This window comes from Lissotriton vulgaris, chromosome 5 (genome assembly GCF_964263255.1).
Source record: "Lissotriton vulgaris chromosome 5, aLisVul1.2, whole genome shotgun sequence".
NCBI lineage: Eukaryota > Metazoa > Chordata > Amphibia > Caudata > Salamandridae > Lissotriton > Lissotriton vulgaris.
Genome location: NC_141693.1, coordinates 923,350,561 through 923,365,928, shown reverse-complemented (window position 1 = coordinate 923,365,928; position 15,368 = coordinate 923,350,561). Strand labels below are relative to the sequence as shown.

Sequence of the window (15,368 nt, the reverse complement as noted above, 5' to 3'; positions counted from 1 at the left end):
AACGATACAAATGGGAGTTTCCATCACAGTTAAGTGATCGTTATAGACAATACCTTCAATATCGGCCGATTTTATTGGTTTCATTTTCAGTAAAATTTCCATTGCCCAGTCCAGCAGCCCTAGAGCATCAGTCACAGGGAACTGCTTGGAATATAGCCATTCTGCTAATTCTATTAGATGGTCAACCTTCATCCATTCACTCTCTGGTTTCTAGGGAAATAAAAATAGTTTATAAGTGTACATCGTACCGTATATCTCTCAAAGGAACCCTTGACGAAATAATACCTACAAAGAAAACTAACACAGAGACAAAAACCAGAAGCACCTTGGTATATAGACATTTTAAAAGAAACTAAAACTACTTGTAAGAAACTGGAGAGGCAATGGCGGAGGGCATGCCTAGAACAGGATAAAATACTATTAAAAATTGCATTAAATAATTATAAAATGAAGTTAGAGAAGCCAAAGTAAATTATTATACCAAAACATCACAGATGCAACAAATTGAGCAAGAGAAATATATGGTATAGTAAGAGACCTTCCAAATGCAGATTGTACAAAACAAGATGTGATACTGACAAACAAACTGTGTGATAGCCTGTTGGAGGTTTTTAGCACAAAGTCTGGGCTAATTCTAGAAGACATATACAAATAAACATTGGTGAGAGACTTACCCACAGATGTGGGTACCACTAGAATGACACCAGTGGAAGTGATTAGCACAAAATTAGAAAATGTAGGAATTATGGAAAAGGAGGGGTTTAGAGCACCATGACTACTTCTTCGGGCTCCCTTCTTGATTCAATTCCATCAAACATATGGAAAGAAAGGGAGGATAAATTATTTTCAAGCCTACTAAAAATATACGCTTAATCTTTGTTGACAGGAGCAGTACCACAAGCCTGGAAGAAAGCCCTAGTCGCTCCATAATTAAAAAGCCAACAGCAGACTTAACGATCCCAGTGATTATCATCTAACTTCTCAACTCCACATATCCAGCTAAAATAATGGAGAAATGCATTAGTAAAAATTAGCAAACTATCTGGAAGTTCACAGTATCTTGGAGAATGAACAGACAGGCTTTAGACCTGCACATGGCACTGAATCAGCGTTAATTTTGGCCTTGGATGAACTGAGGATGATGGTTGACTGGGATCAAACAGCAGTGCTGGGACAACTTAAGGATTTTGGGGGCCCCTGTTTGGAACAGCTTTGAATTTATCATCCAATGTTAGCCTTTTCATGTTGTCTTTGGCAGGTCACTGACACTGCACAGACACACTGATCTAAATTCTAAATGTGTTTCCATCTAATATTCAGGGATAGTGAGGTTGGTTTTTCGATATTGTAATATAGCAGCAGCTCACTACTATTATTGCAAATAATCTCTCTGAGCCATTGCTATTTCTTAAATGTGAGGTCCTGTTTCGATTTTAAAGGAACGTTTTTTATGGATGTTGCATGGCGTTGAAAACATAAACACGACATTTCTCTGCGTAATGTCCATAAAAGACTCCAACACATCATCTGTTTAGAAATAAAGTAAAATAAAGTGGTATTTTAAAAAATCTATCGTTAAGGATCAATCAAGGTCATCAGAGCAGGACTATGTAAAGAAAAGAGCTGGATCTATCAGGGGCCCCCCTAAGAGTCTGTGGGCACTGGGCCAGAGCCCACTTTGCCTATGTCTTAAAACGTCTCTGCAGCAGTACTGATTTTATTAGCTTAACTCTGACTCATTAAGCCGATTGAGTGTGTGAACTTTGGATTTACCGCGGTCTAGCGTGACCTCAAGTAATCTTCGAGTGCTACTGTGACCCTTGACCATCAACTTACTTGGAACCCCCAGTTGGAGGTTTTAATTCTCAAATTTGTTCGCCTTGCAGGATGCTTGCTGAAGGAACAGAAAAAAACCTTGACCAAACGCATTACACCAGGTTGAAAATCTATGAGGCCAAGGTTAATGCAGCTACCCTGTATGGTGCGGACATATGGGGCTACAAAGGCTTGTCAGCACTAACCACAGCACAGAACAGGTTTCTTCGGAACTTAGTGGGGCTTCCTCAATCGTCACCCGTAAAACCATTGCTTTTAGACTTAGGCTGTAGACCGCTGAATGAGATGGCACAGTATCGTCTTGTAGCTCTTTGGCGTCGCCTCTGGACGACCCAAGAGCTTAGTCTTTTCGCTCATGAATTGGGCGAGGTTAGATCATTGTGGGGTGCTCAGAAAATCCCATGGCTGCGGGAGGTCAAACAAATATTGTATTCCATGGGCCTCCCCGAATTATGGCTACATCCCAAATGTTCTAGGTTCCCATCTAAAGTGGAATTCAAACAGTTATTTTGGGCTGCAAAGAAATCTGCTCTGGTCTCCCTTTCATCAGAAAATAGCCTAACGGGACTGTTCTTAACGCATAAGATAACACCGTCCCTTGAGCCCTACTGGGACTTGATATGCAAAACCCTTGACCGTAAGCTGTATCATCAGTTTCGGGTGGGTACTTTGCCGATCAACTCCTTTACTGCAAAGTGGGCAAAGAATACAAGCAATAAATGCCCCTTTTGTCCTGACCAGGTTGAAAGTATCGGTCATATATTTTTTGCATGCCCTGCATATCGATTGCCTAGACTAAAATGGATGAAACCAATTTGTAAAACCTTAAATTGTGGGGGGAATCGTGTAGCCCTGTTGAAATTACGCGATTTACGCACTGAAAAATCTGTGATTTGTGTTGCCAAATTCTTGGGGTGGATGTGGCTAATTCGCGTAAAGAAATTGTAACCCCTTTTTAAATTAACTTGATTTGTTTTTTTTAATGTTTGTATATTGTCTGAAGGTAAATTCTCTTATATACCTGGGGATCCATTGTAAAATGTTGTAATTGTCGATAATGTTTTTTATATCTGCTGTCTTTTATGAATTTTATTCGAAATAAAGACTAAATGAACTGAGCTACTGATTCCTGAGCACTGTATTGCAGTTTAATCTTTAAACAAATCACACTTTTGTTCTACTTATCGGATTTTTCCTTTTTACCCAGAAAATATTCTCTATTTTTTAAGCTGGTGTGAGGTCTTTTTGTGTTTTTTTTTCACTGTGTAATTAAAGTGTTGCACAAATACTTTACACATTGCTTCTTAAGCTAAGCACAAAGGGGGGAGGGAGCACACTGCTTCTCATCCCAGCACAGTTCACCCCATTGCATTCTGGTTAAATGCAGTACACTTACTTAAAAGATGCTGTCGTTTTTCACCAAAGTTGGTGCAGGTAGTGCAGTTATTTCTAGACACTTGTTTCTGGGTGTAGCCCTTCATCAGTGGAGAGCAGAAGTAGTAGAGAGTATAGACAAGTCATCTGGGGTTGCTGAAATGCTGCCCAAGTTGTCACAGTTCATAGTATCACTTGTCAGGCACACCGGTGCATCCCAAGTGAACTTGTCAGCTCGTTGGCTCAAGAGGGTGTTTTAAACACAAGGGGGGGGGGGAGGGATCACAATACCTCTCATCTCAGCACAGTTCAGTTATGTTAAGCCTGACTGCTCTGTGCAAAGCTACCAGAGGGAGAGCACAGGTTAATTTAGGGTGTGTATCTGACTTACCCTGATTAGGATTGTGGCTCCTGCTTGGACAGGGTGTAAACTCTGCTAACCAGATAGACAGAAACCTCAATTTGTAACATGGACCATCTAACAAATGCTTCAAGATCTGCAACACATTCACCAATAAGAAACCTTCTGAAGGTTTGTGAGCTCATTCTAACAGAACCACGGGTGAGATCACTAAATTAGGTTGCAGAGTTCCTGTCCTGGAGATTTGTCAGGCAGCAATGTGGGCTTCCCTGCACTCGTTTATGGAGCACTACTGCCTAGACAGTAAGGTCCAGCGTGACAGCCACGTTGCACATTTGGTCTTACAGAACTTATTAATTTAGTCCGTATAGCAGCCCCACCTCCGAGGAGGTATTTCTTGTGTAGGTATTCTAAGGTAAGGAATCAGCGGCTAGAATTTCCTACCAACCAACCCATCCTCCCTGCTCTGTGATCGGATTTCAGAGTTAAAGGGTTGTTATCCCTTTAAGGGCCCTAATTTCGCACACCAGTGGTCAGTGTTCTTCAGGGCTCGTTACTTCTGATGTGAAAAGTTGCGGAAAGAAACTGACATCAGCTCACTGGGGTGGCACTGTGCACGTCACTTCCGGTGCAGATGATGTCACGCAAAGAGGAATCACGCCTCCTTCCAGGGCGCAGGGGTACTGCTCACCAAAAAGTTGCCGGTTCCAGTCTGACGCCTGAGGAATGTTCGAATGTAAGGAATCTGCAGCAAGAAGTCCTATCAGATATGCTTTCTTCCTCATGAGCTATTCTAGTTATAACTGAGACTGAACACTACACAAAGAGCACTTAGCTTGGATGTATCAAATTATGAGGTCATAGGCAAACCAGAAGCTGTGGGTTGTTTGCCATACTCTTATTTATTCATCCGAAAAACAGTTTACTTCTGTTCCTCGCAGCAGAAGGAGGAAAGCCATAACCAGCGCAACACTTTTTATGTGCAATTAAATATAATAGTATTGGGATGTGTCAATAGCCTCTCACATGCACAGTTGTTTGCACAAATCTTGCTGGGGTTCCTACATCAAGCAGAAACTCTGTTCTTCTGTCTGCATTGCTCAGAAGTCAGCTGCTCATTGGAAGTCCTGCTTCTTGGAATGCCTGGCATAACACATACAGCATGACTTGCGCCACAGGACCTGATTGAACCTCTGCTGTCGATCACTAAGTGCAACACTTGGCCTTGCTATTAGTTCCGAAATACAGTGCTCTGTTAGATACCTACAAGATGCATTAGAAGAACCACTTTCTCTCAGAGCACTGCAGCGTTTGGGAATGACCCACAATGGGGTTATTCCACTGAGAGCGGGTGGAGCCCAGGCTATCATTGCACAGTCTATCCCAATGCTTTAAGTTTTATAACATGAGCAATGTTAACAAAAGTTTGTAACCCAGAGGTTCGGAGTTCTGTGTGTTGGAAACACAGTCTTGCATCCATGTGGTTTCTACCTCCCCCCTTACTGCAACCCAACATAATTGGCTATGAAGGCCTAGGGCACACAATCCCTACATGTGCTCCCAGTAAAGTTGCAACTCTTCCTGTCCACCAGCGACCTCAGTGTACTCACATCTCAGGTACCTTGCGACTGTGTCAGAGGTACCAAACAACCATAACGAGAATCCTCACTGCGACTTGGCCGTAAACTGAGCTGTATCAGGAGATTCACCCAACAGCAATGCCAGTGGGGAGAGGCCAGTAGCCCACTATGGCGGTACAGAATACTGTTGACACCGGGCCCCTGTGAATCCGCAATTCAGTGAATCCCCTACGAGGGGATGCATAGAGGCAAAGTGTAGACATATTGTACAGGCAGTCGGACAAACTACCCACCATCACCATTGTTAGCTACATAAGCAGAGAAACTCCAGTTACCAGATCTTATTGACAAAGAGTGGTAAGAAGACAGTTAAGCGTCTACTAAACACATAAAAACTGCAACTGAGATACAGGTTTCATACTAGGTGTCAGCTCTACGGTGGGACAGGCAACTTCCAAGGATGCTGCCAGGTCACAATACAGCCCAAAAAAGAAAGTGAATCATCTCAAAGGCACACCCTCCCCTTCTCCTACCCCTAAAGGGGCAACACAGAGGCCACTACGGCAGGCAGACACTACTGTCCTAGGACTGCTGCAAGCACAGAGAAGAGCACAGCCAAGAGCGGACACAATTGGACAGGCCAGTAGGATGGCCATTATCCCAGCAACTTGGCCCTTCATCATCTTAGGACCACCGTCGGCGCAAACACCCAAGTGAAGGTGGAGATGCAGGAGATGTACTTCAACACTGAAGCAGTAGAAAAACAATAGGAAGAGGCCCATGTTGCAACACCTGACAGGGGAAGATATCTATAAGCTGTCAGACAATCTTCCACATGCTGGCTAGCCTTCACATACATTACCATTATCACCGCACTCATTAAACATTTTTGAACCCGTAGTCAACACTGATATGAATGACTCCTGTTTTGGCAGACTTAGAACAAGCCTGAGGATTCTGAAAGACACTTTCCATACTTGGCTCAATTAGCTAACCTGAAACAACACTACTGGGTTTGGGCTCCCAACAGCACAGCTTGCCACAAGCTAGTAATAAACACCAGAAAATGCCCGTGCTGCTATTTGATTAACTGCCCTATTTTTGGCTAAACATAAGAGATAAAACAAATGTTTATTTGGATCAAAAAGTATCGTGTTTTTATTTTATTTTAATTTCAATCATTTATTCGTTTTTTTGTTTGGAAAATTAATTTTTGACCAAGTTCATTTTTTAAGACCTTATGTACAACAAAACAAAGAATTACATATATTCGAGTGTCTATTTACAATTAGAAAATTAGAAAAAACATGTCAACATAATCTCATTCACACAGTCAATCAAACCACTTTCACACCACAATATATACAAAATATATACAGACAGATAAACAAGAAAATGTGTGAATTATTTCCAAATTATAATCTGATGGATTACAATAAAGCCATGAATATTTCTTATATTTTGCAACAACCTATACCTCTGGGAGTAACCTTGGAGGAGGGTCACAAAGGGCTTTCCAACAGCAAGGGGGGGAAGGCCCCGGGCCCCGACGGGGTCCCCATCGATTTACTAAAAGCAGAACCAAACTTGTGGGCTCCTCTTCTGGTGAGGACCTTTAACTGCGCCGCAGAAGGTAACATTCCTCCCTCCTGGGGTCAATCAGTTATTATTCCCCTATTAAAAAAAGGCAGTAAATCTGAGGCTTCCAATTATCGCCCAATCTCTTTGTTGGACGCCTCAGTAAAGGTCATGAGTAGAATCTTGATCAAAAGACTAGAAACTTGGGCTACAGACATGAACATTTTAACAAAAGTGCAATATGGCTTTAGGAAAGGTATGGGCACTTTGGAGCAATGTGTAAATTTGGACCTCATTATCAACAAATACACTGTAGTCAAAAAGGGCAATCTTTTTTTTATGTTTCGCTGACCTGAGCAGCGCATTTGATTTAGTTGATCACGCTATTCTTTGGCAGGTTTTGCTGGAGTCAGGGGCACCGAAGGAAATTGTCCACTTTCTGGCCAGGCTTTACGAGAAACTATCCTGTAAGGTCCGTTATGGCACCCTAGGCGAATGTACGCCGTTTCTCAAAGTTTCACGGGGTATTCACCAGGGATGCGTACTGGCCCCTCTTTTATTTTCCCTTTTTATTAATTATATTGATCGCATCTTGGCCGATACCCCAGCAGATGCTCCCCTGATTGGAGGCAAACCTGTCCCAATCTTACTATATGCGGACGACGCTGTTCTTTTATCCCGCACTCAGATTGGGTTACAGCGACTCATTGACAGATTCATGCTGTTTATTCAAAACAGGAGGCTCCGTGTGAACAAAACTAAGACTTATGTAATGTTGTGCGGGCAGTCTGCAAATAAACTGAAGTACAGCTTTTTCTTGGATAGCGACAAGATGACACACGTTAAATCATTTTGTTATTTGGGAATCACCTACGCCAACGACGGGTCTTGGGTACCCGAGTTCGATAACATCAGGTTGAAAATGATGCGGACTACCAGTAGTATATTCCGATTTGCATCCAAGCTCGGAACGAGAAGCATCTTAGATATGATTAACATATATAATATACGTTGTGTTTCTTCTGCATTGTACAGGGCGGGTGTGTGGGGTCAAATTGAGGGCTCTTCGCTCCAAAAAGATGAAAACAAGTTTTTAAAAAGACTGTTATGTGTCCCCCCCTCTGCCGCTGTCCAATTAATTCATGATGAGGTAGGGATCGAGTTTATTTCTGACTTAGCAGCCGTTCGGCCACTCTTATTGTGGCGTTCTATTTGGGCTAAGCCAGAGACTCGATTCACTCAAGAAATGATTCTTGATTGTATAGGATTGGACTACTCATCACGCATCCAGTGGTTGAAATACATTCATTTCTGGTATAAAACTTTATTTGAAATTGATGTTCTCCTCGACCCGGGACTGGCAGTTGCAATCCCCAAAAAAGAAATCAAACAAACATTTTTAAATTTTAAAAAGGAAGGGCGAGATAAGGTGTATGGCAAGCTAGCCACCATGAAGTTCTACAAGGAACTAAACTTAACTCCGGGGTTTCAAGCCTACCTTTCGAATGTCTCTCGTCCCTCCCATCAATTTGTACTAACCCGAGTCAGGTTGGGTATTGTACATCACCTTGTTGCATTCCCAGACCAGAAAACAAGATCCAAGACTCCCTGCCCGTGTGACAATACCTCACGCCAGAGCTGCTGTCATTTTTTACTTTTTTGTACATTTTATCACTTTTTAAGGGTAAGGTATCTAAAACCTATCCTTTTACAATACAACATTCGATCTTCAAAGGGCGCTCTAGAGTTACTATCTTCCCTAGAGAACGTGGATATCTGTTTCTTTGTTGCCACTTTTATATTACAATGTACAGCTGCCAGGAAGAGCATAGTGCTGCTATAACCTTATATATTCCTGTCTGTACATATATGTCTCTTTTAACAGTATATCGTATTCTATTCCTGCATTATGCCCACCGTATGTAAATGTATGGTCTTTTACCTTTTTGTTTACACATGAATTAACCTCCCCGTGTTTGCCCGAGCCATATTGGAACCTTTGCTTCAAAATGTACAGCTGCCAAGAAAAGCACTTTGTGTGATAATTATATTTATTCCTGTCTGTACATGCATGACCCTTTTTTAGTTTTAAATTATACCTTTAACTATGTATTGTTGCCCAGCGTACGCCAGTGTATGTTCTCTTCTTCTTTTATGAATTATTCCCGAGTTCACTTGAGTCACTTTGTTTTTAGAATAATTACGTATGCAATGAGTTGTTTTTTTATATGTCTTATGCTTGTATTTCTCAAATCGAATAAAAGCTTATGACTTGACTTGCATGCTGGATATATTGACACTGGGGCATTCAAAAAATTGTTAAAAGAAAGAGTGTTGCACAAGTAGTTTTGCATAAAGCCAAAAATAGCCAGCCATTCAACAAGATCATGAAGCCCAATCCTAAGGCAAAAGGAGAAGAATGGCAACCAACAGGAGGCATAAGTGGGTATTGGAGGTTTATTTCTCCACCAAGGGAACTGCCTGGCCAGCAGCAAGAAGTGTGCATTGTGCAGAAAGATGAATCACTTTGCTAAAGACTGTCGATCCACTCGCATCTTAAAGGTGACTGAAGGCAAAAAAACATGAATGCTGTGGCCAGTCCCTCAAGCGAAACTGCAGAGGATAGTATGGATGCTGACGAAGAGGTAGCACTATGCACACAGTATTTGCAGCTGATGAGGCCTACTCTGCGAAAGGTCCTTTTCTGAAATTTCAGATTCTGGTCGGGGACAAGCCTTTGATTGTCATCATCGACATGGAAGCATCCATCAATGTGGTGGCAAAAGAGACCTACACACTCAGCCCCCAACCAACTCTCAAATGAGCTAGAGTCAAGAGTTTATGCATATGAACATTCTCAGCTGCTGCCCTTAGCTCGCATGTTTGTCATAAACATTACGCATGACGAGGTTCCCACGTCTGACAAAGTGTCTGTCATCCAATTCTCCCATAGCGGCACCTTGCTAGGCATTTTCCAGCACGTTGTACTTTAGTCAAAATACTGTTTTTTAAATGTTTTAAAATTAAAAGCTCTTGTAAAGCTCTTGCCTGAATTGTACTGTGTTTGCGCTATAACTGGGATATTATTGGTCAGCAATGAACCAATAAGCGGCTACCTTAGAGCAAAGGTGAACGGAGTGAGTGAGTTAAGCTCCATGCCAACTTAATGAACAGCATGTGTGCGCTGGAAACTCTTGCATAGCGTCACCTTCCTAGCCGTTTTGTGCACTTTGCACTCTACTCAAAATACTGTTTTCAAAATGTTTAAAACGGAAAAGCTCTTGTAAAGCTCTCACCTGAAATGTACAAAGTTTACACTATAACTGGAATATGATTTGTCAGCAGGGAACCAATGGCAAACTCAGAATAAAGGCGAATGTAGTGAGTTAAGCTCTACGCTCACTTAATGAGAAGCATGGTGCGGATGCTCAGCGCATCAAAGGCAAGCCAGGGGCCAGTCATTATGCCCTAAAACTCATTTAGAGTATCAGCGCTGATGTCTCGAAATGGTAAGCCCTCCCCTTACTGTTACCCTTACTGTTAAATCACACAAATTAGGTATGTTCAACACCTGTGCCCAGGTATATAAACTGTTACAAGGAAGCAGTCACGAATGGCTAGCCAAGGCCAGCAACACAAGTGCTCCCCTCGAAAAACTAAACAGCTAAGACAACATGACACATCTAAATGGTTTTCAGAAAAGTGGAAAGCAGCCAAATTTGAACTGTGGCGTTGTAAACGCATATGGTGGAATAAATTCTCTACTGACCTCAAAGAAATCTATATAAGACAACTTAAATAGTATTAGCTGCTGATAAGGCATGCCAAAGCTACCTTATTCACTAATACAATTCTGGACATCAATAACAAGTAAAAAGAGATTATTCAAATTCGTCACAGAATTCTCAAATCATGATACACACCCTCACGAGCTTGTTGTGATTCTATTAACTTTTTTATTGATAAAATTAAGACTATCAAAAAGAGCATTCCCTTCAGTCCTCTGCACAATACTATGTCCTCCAAAGACAAGAACGCATGTTCTCTCGTCATTCGCCAAAATCAGTAAGGAGGGCCTAATGGACCTACTGATAAAGATTAAAATCGGGTTCTCCCAATGATAACTACCCCTCGAATGTATTAGAAACTTCATAGTATTTCCTGACCCAGTGTTATCCTTCTTCAATCTCTCCTTTAACCAAGGGAATGTTCCTAGTTCCTTTAAAGAGGCAACTGTAGCACCCCAACAAAAGAAACCAGGCGAGGACCCTCTCAATTAAAAAAACTATTGCCCAATTTCCCTACTTCCCTATCTGGCTAAAATACAAGAGGCCCATGTAACATGTAATCTCTGCTTCTCGGAGAGCCGGCAGAGCTCAGCAGAAATGGGATCCGGATAAGCAGAGCTTCAGAGGAGGTGATTCAGCCAGGTAAGGTAGGCTAGCTCACACAGCCGAGTGCTCGGCCACCATCTTGCCCCCTTCTTGTGATTCTGAACAGTAATGTGGGGCCAAGACATTTTTGAACTACGGTTAGAAGGGTTAGTTCATTTGTTTTGAACGTTTTATACGTTGGAGGAAGAATTGTGTGTTTTGGGATAACCCAATGACCCACACAGGGCTTATACCACTGTGAAAGGGCGGGGGCTAGGTTATTCCACTGGGTCTACACCAATGGTTTAGGACATATGACGTGAGCAGAGTCAATAAAACAGATCGAGCACCAGGGTTCGGGGTTTCGTGAGATCGAGATGCAGCCTTAAGTCATGTGGTTTCCACCTGCTCCACACTTCCTACAACACTAGAAGCACTACATGGCAGCTCCCAAAATACACACACAGCACGTCATCAAGGGTCCTCAACCTGACAAACGGGACGTGGGAACAGGGTTGGCTTTAGCGCTGGTGGTGTCCGGTTTGACATTCTCTTTTGGCGCCCCACGCCCCATGACCGCCTCCTCGGATTCTCTTACTACCACCAGTAAAAGTGACTCATCTCTCCTATCATAAGATATTGCTAAACATAACGCCCCCTGAGGTCACAGCGCCCCCCTCAACAGGTCAGCGCCCAGTGTGGCCGCATCAGTCGCACTGCCCTAAAGCCGGCCTTGCGTGTGAGTATAAGAAAGATCCAATGATGGTGAACAAAAGGACTAAACACTGGTTAAAAATGTAAGAACCTCACGTTATTTCTAAAGTCTGCCGTTCAGATTTTCCATACAGTATCACCAAGCAATCATTAGCAAGGCAATTTCCAAAAAGACTGACACAAACCTGCAAGGCTTCAATTGCATGTTGATAGCAAGTTAATTGTTCCACGGTGTCCTTAGCCGCAAGTGCCAGCAGGTGCCACGTGTGTGACACACTTTCTTCACTTTCGTCTTTAAATTTTTGAATGTCCATCGAAAAATTACAACCAAGTCTTGCATTAACTAAAACTCTGTGCTTGAACAACAATCTGAAAGAAAACAGTTAAGACATTAGATGCAATTCTTTATTTACAGAAATGTCCTCTTTTTCGAAATAAACTTGCATACAGCAAAGAATCAACTGATATTTGAGAGAGCATTATTTCAAAAAACTAGGAAAAGGGGCAGCTCGTATGTAGTTATATCACCTCTACGGCCGTTAATAAAATTTGAGCTTGCAGCACTACATGAACAGCACTATCATATGATGGAGATATTGTAAATGTTTAGTGTCATATCTCTGGTAATTCCACTCAGTAAACGTAAAAATGGCGTTTAGTGATAGATAACGACTTTATATACAATAAAATAAGGTTACAATTATCAACATAGTGTCAAAGTATGCTCCTCAGGTAATAAATGCGCTGTAAGTAAATATACCCACTTACAGTTTCTGTTTAGACTTGGGCAGAATTTGAATGGCTTCATCTAACACAGTTAGCCCAGTTTCCCATTCTTTCTTATCAGCATACATGTGGAACAGCAATCCATACAAAGCAACTCTGACTGCAAGATCTTCCTCAGCACTGGCTGAACCTAAAATACGAAATACCATTATTTGGCGTTTCTTTTTAGATAACATTTAAATTCAAAAGTGCATATCTTTGACAAACCTGATGAGATAGTACTGTCGGGTGCTTCTTCCCGGGTATGAATATCCGATGTTGGCCAGAAGTGCAAACGTCTGGTGTCACTCTGCAAATATATTTAAAAAGACAATAGAAGACACTGTCAGAAAATTGAATCTATCCTAGATACAAAGCTCGGGTCTGATTGCTAATCATTCTTAGGGCCCTAGTTTGTGCCACTTCACACACTCAAACAGGTGTGCCTAATCAACAAAAAAAAACTGGCCAAGCTAATTTGGCTCCATTGCTGCCACTTTTTCAGACTGCTTATGTGTGACATTTCTGTGTTTTCTGTGTACTTGTATGTGACATTTCATTGCCTAAGGTGTGATACTATATCAAGTAGAACGAAGCAGGTATGTCATGCTCACATACCGAACACAAGCTTTGTAGAAGTGGGCATCTGATGACCAAATCATCACTCGCCGGATATACACTGCATTATAAACAGGGATTCTAATTGAATGCTATTCCTCAGACAAGGGAATTTCACAAGTGAATTGGACTTAAAAACATTAGGGAATCATATTCCTTAAAAGTTATCATTCTATTGAAATCTTAGCACCAGAACAAAGAGTTGAAACTCTTGCTGCTTTAAGAAGCATTTTGTCGTGGTAAGTCAGGGTGGTGGTGAGCTGCTCTCATGCATAGTTGCCAAAAATAGCTATGTCCCAATCATCATGTGATAACTTTAGCCACTGGCTTTTTATCCACCAGCATAATACTTTCTGGGACTTGTAGTTGCATTATTTAATGTGGGCTGTTGGCTAAAAGCACAAGTTACTACTTGTGTAACGATATATCTGTAAGAGACATTAGTTAGTGATAGATTCCTTACCTTAGAATATCCCCAGGCGTCAGACTGGATCCGGAAAGTTTTGCGTAGCAGTACCCTTGCGCGTCGGTAGGCGTCGTCTGCTGCTCCGCGTCCGTCGTCGGCGCCGTGATGACGTCGTCGGAGTACTTAGACGCCGCCTCCGCGTGCTGACGTCAGTTCTTAGCCACAGCTTTTCCGCGCCAGAAGCGCAGAGCCATGACAAAAACCGACACTGGTGCCAAGAAACTAGGGCCCTGAAAGGGGGTGACCTTAACCCTAGATATCGGTTCGCAGAACGGGGAGGATGGGTGGGTCCGTAAGGAATCTATCACGAACTAATGTCTCTTACAGATATATCGTTACACAAGTAGTAACTTGTGCATCTGAAAGAGACACGTTAGTGATAGATTCCCTACCTTAGAATAGATACCCCAGCAATACCATCCCCGTGGTGGTGGGTCTGCGAACCAATAATCGCACCAGAAAGTCCTGGAGAAAGGAGCGGCCAAAGTAGCCGTCTCTCCGGACTTGACTATCCAGGCAGTAGTGCCTAGCAAACGTGTGCAACGAGGCCCACGTAGCTGCCTGGCAAATGTCCTGCAAGGGCACACCTCGGCCCAAGGCAGTTGTAGTGGCCGTGGCTCGAGTGGAATGAGCCCGCAGCCCAACAGGTGTTTCCTTCTTAGCCAAGGAGTAACACGCCTGAATGCACATGATAATCCATCGGGAGATGGTGCTCTTGTGCACCGCTTTCCCTTTCTTAGCGCCCGCGTACCCAACAAAGAGTTGATCATCCACCCGGAACTGGCGTGTGCGATCCAGATAGAACGAGAGCGCACGTTTTGGGTCCAGACGGTGGAGCCTCTCCTCCTCTCTCGAGGGGTGCGGAGGCGGAAAGAAGGTGGGCAATGTGATGGACTGCCCAATGTGGAAGGCCGTGACCACCTTTGGCAAGAAGGAGGGCCTAGTCCTTAAAACAACCTTGTCCGGATTGACTGAAAGGAAAGGAGGCTTACAAGAGAGGGCCTGGAGCTCACTCACTCTCCTGGCAGAGGTGATGGCTACCAGGAAGGCAGTCTTCAAAGAAAGAAGGCGAAATGGACAGTTGTGAAGTGGCTCAAAGGGAGCGCACATCAGAAATGTGAGAACCAGGTTCAAGTCCCACTGAGGCATCACGAAGGGAACAGGAGGAAAAGTATGAGTGATGTCCTTCAGGAATCGATTTACGATAGGGGACTTGAACAAAGAAGGTTGGTCAGGCAGCCTCAGAAAGGCTGAAAGAGCCGAAAGATAGCCCTTGATAGTGCCCAGAGCAGAGCCCTGCTGGGCAAGAGAAAGAAGGAAGAGAAGAACCTCAGAGAGAGGGGCATTGAGGGGATTCACAGCCTTTGCTGTGCACCATGCCACAAATCTGTTCCACCTGCAGGCGTATACCGTCTTTGTGGAGGGACGCCTGGCTGCCAGAATGATGTTGCAAACTTCAGGAGGCAAGTCAAATGGCCTCAACTGTCGCCACTCAATCTCCATGCATGGAGGTGGAGACTGGACAGGTTCGGGTGGAGGACCGTCCCCTGCTGCTGCGACAGAAGGTCCTCCTGAAGAGGCAGACGAATCGGGGGATCGACTGACATACTGAGTAGCTCGGGATACCAGAACCTTCGTGCCCAGTCCGGAGCCACAAGGATGACTTGTGCCCGGTCGCGCTTGGTCTTCTTCAGCACTCTGGG

At 43.2% G+C, this 15,368-nt stretch overlaps 1 protein-coding gene across 1 annotated transcript in view; it reads right to left on the bottom strand.

The window, feature by feature from the left end:
- The window catches only part of CFAP46 (cilia and flagella associated protein 46), a 1,558,477-nt gene that overhangs the window by 860,144 nt on the left and 682,965 nt on the right, over positions 1 to 15,368 (bottom strand). The window contains exons 27-30 of the mRNA XM_086922533.1: positions 12,810 to 12,891; positions 12,585 to 12,732; positions 12,002 to 12,185; positions 54 to 210 (exon numbers count right to left, since the gene is read on the bottom strand). Coding sequence (XP_086778659.1) covers positions 54 to 210; positions 12,002 to 12,185; positions 12,585 to 12,732; positions 12,810 to 12,891 — 571 coding nt within the window. The remainder of the gene's footprint in view (positions 1 to 53; positions 211 to 12,001; positions 12,186 to 12,584; positions 12,733 to 12,809; positions 12,892 to 15,368) is intronic.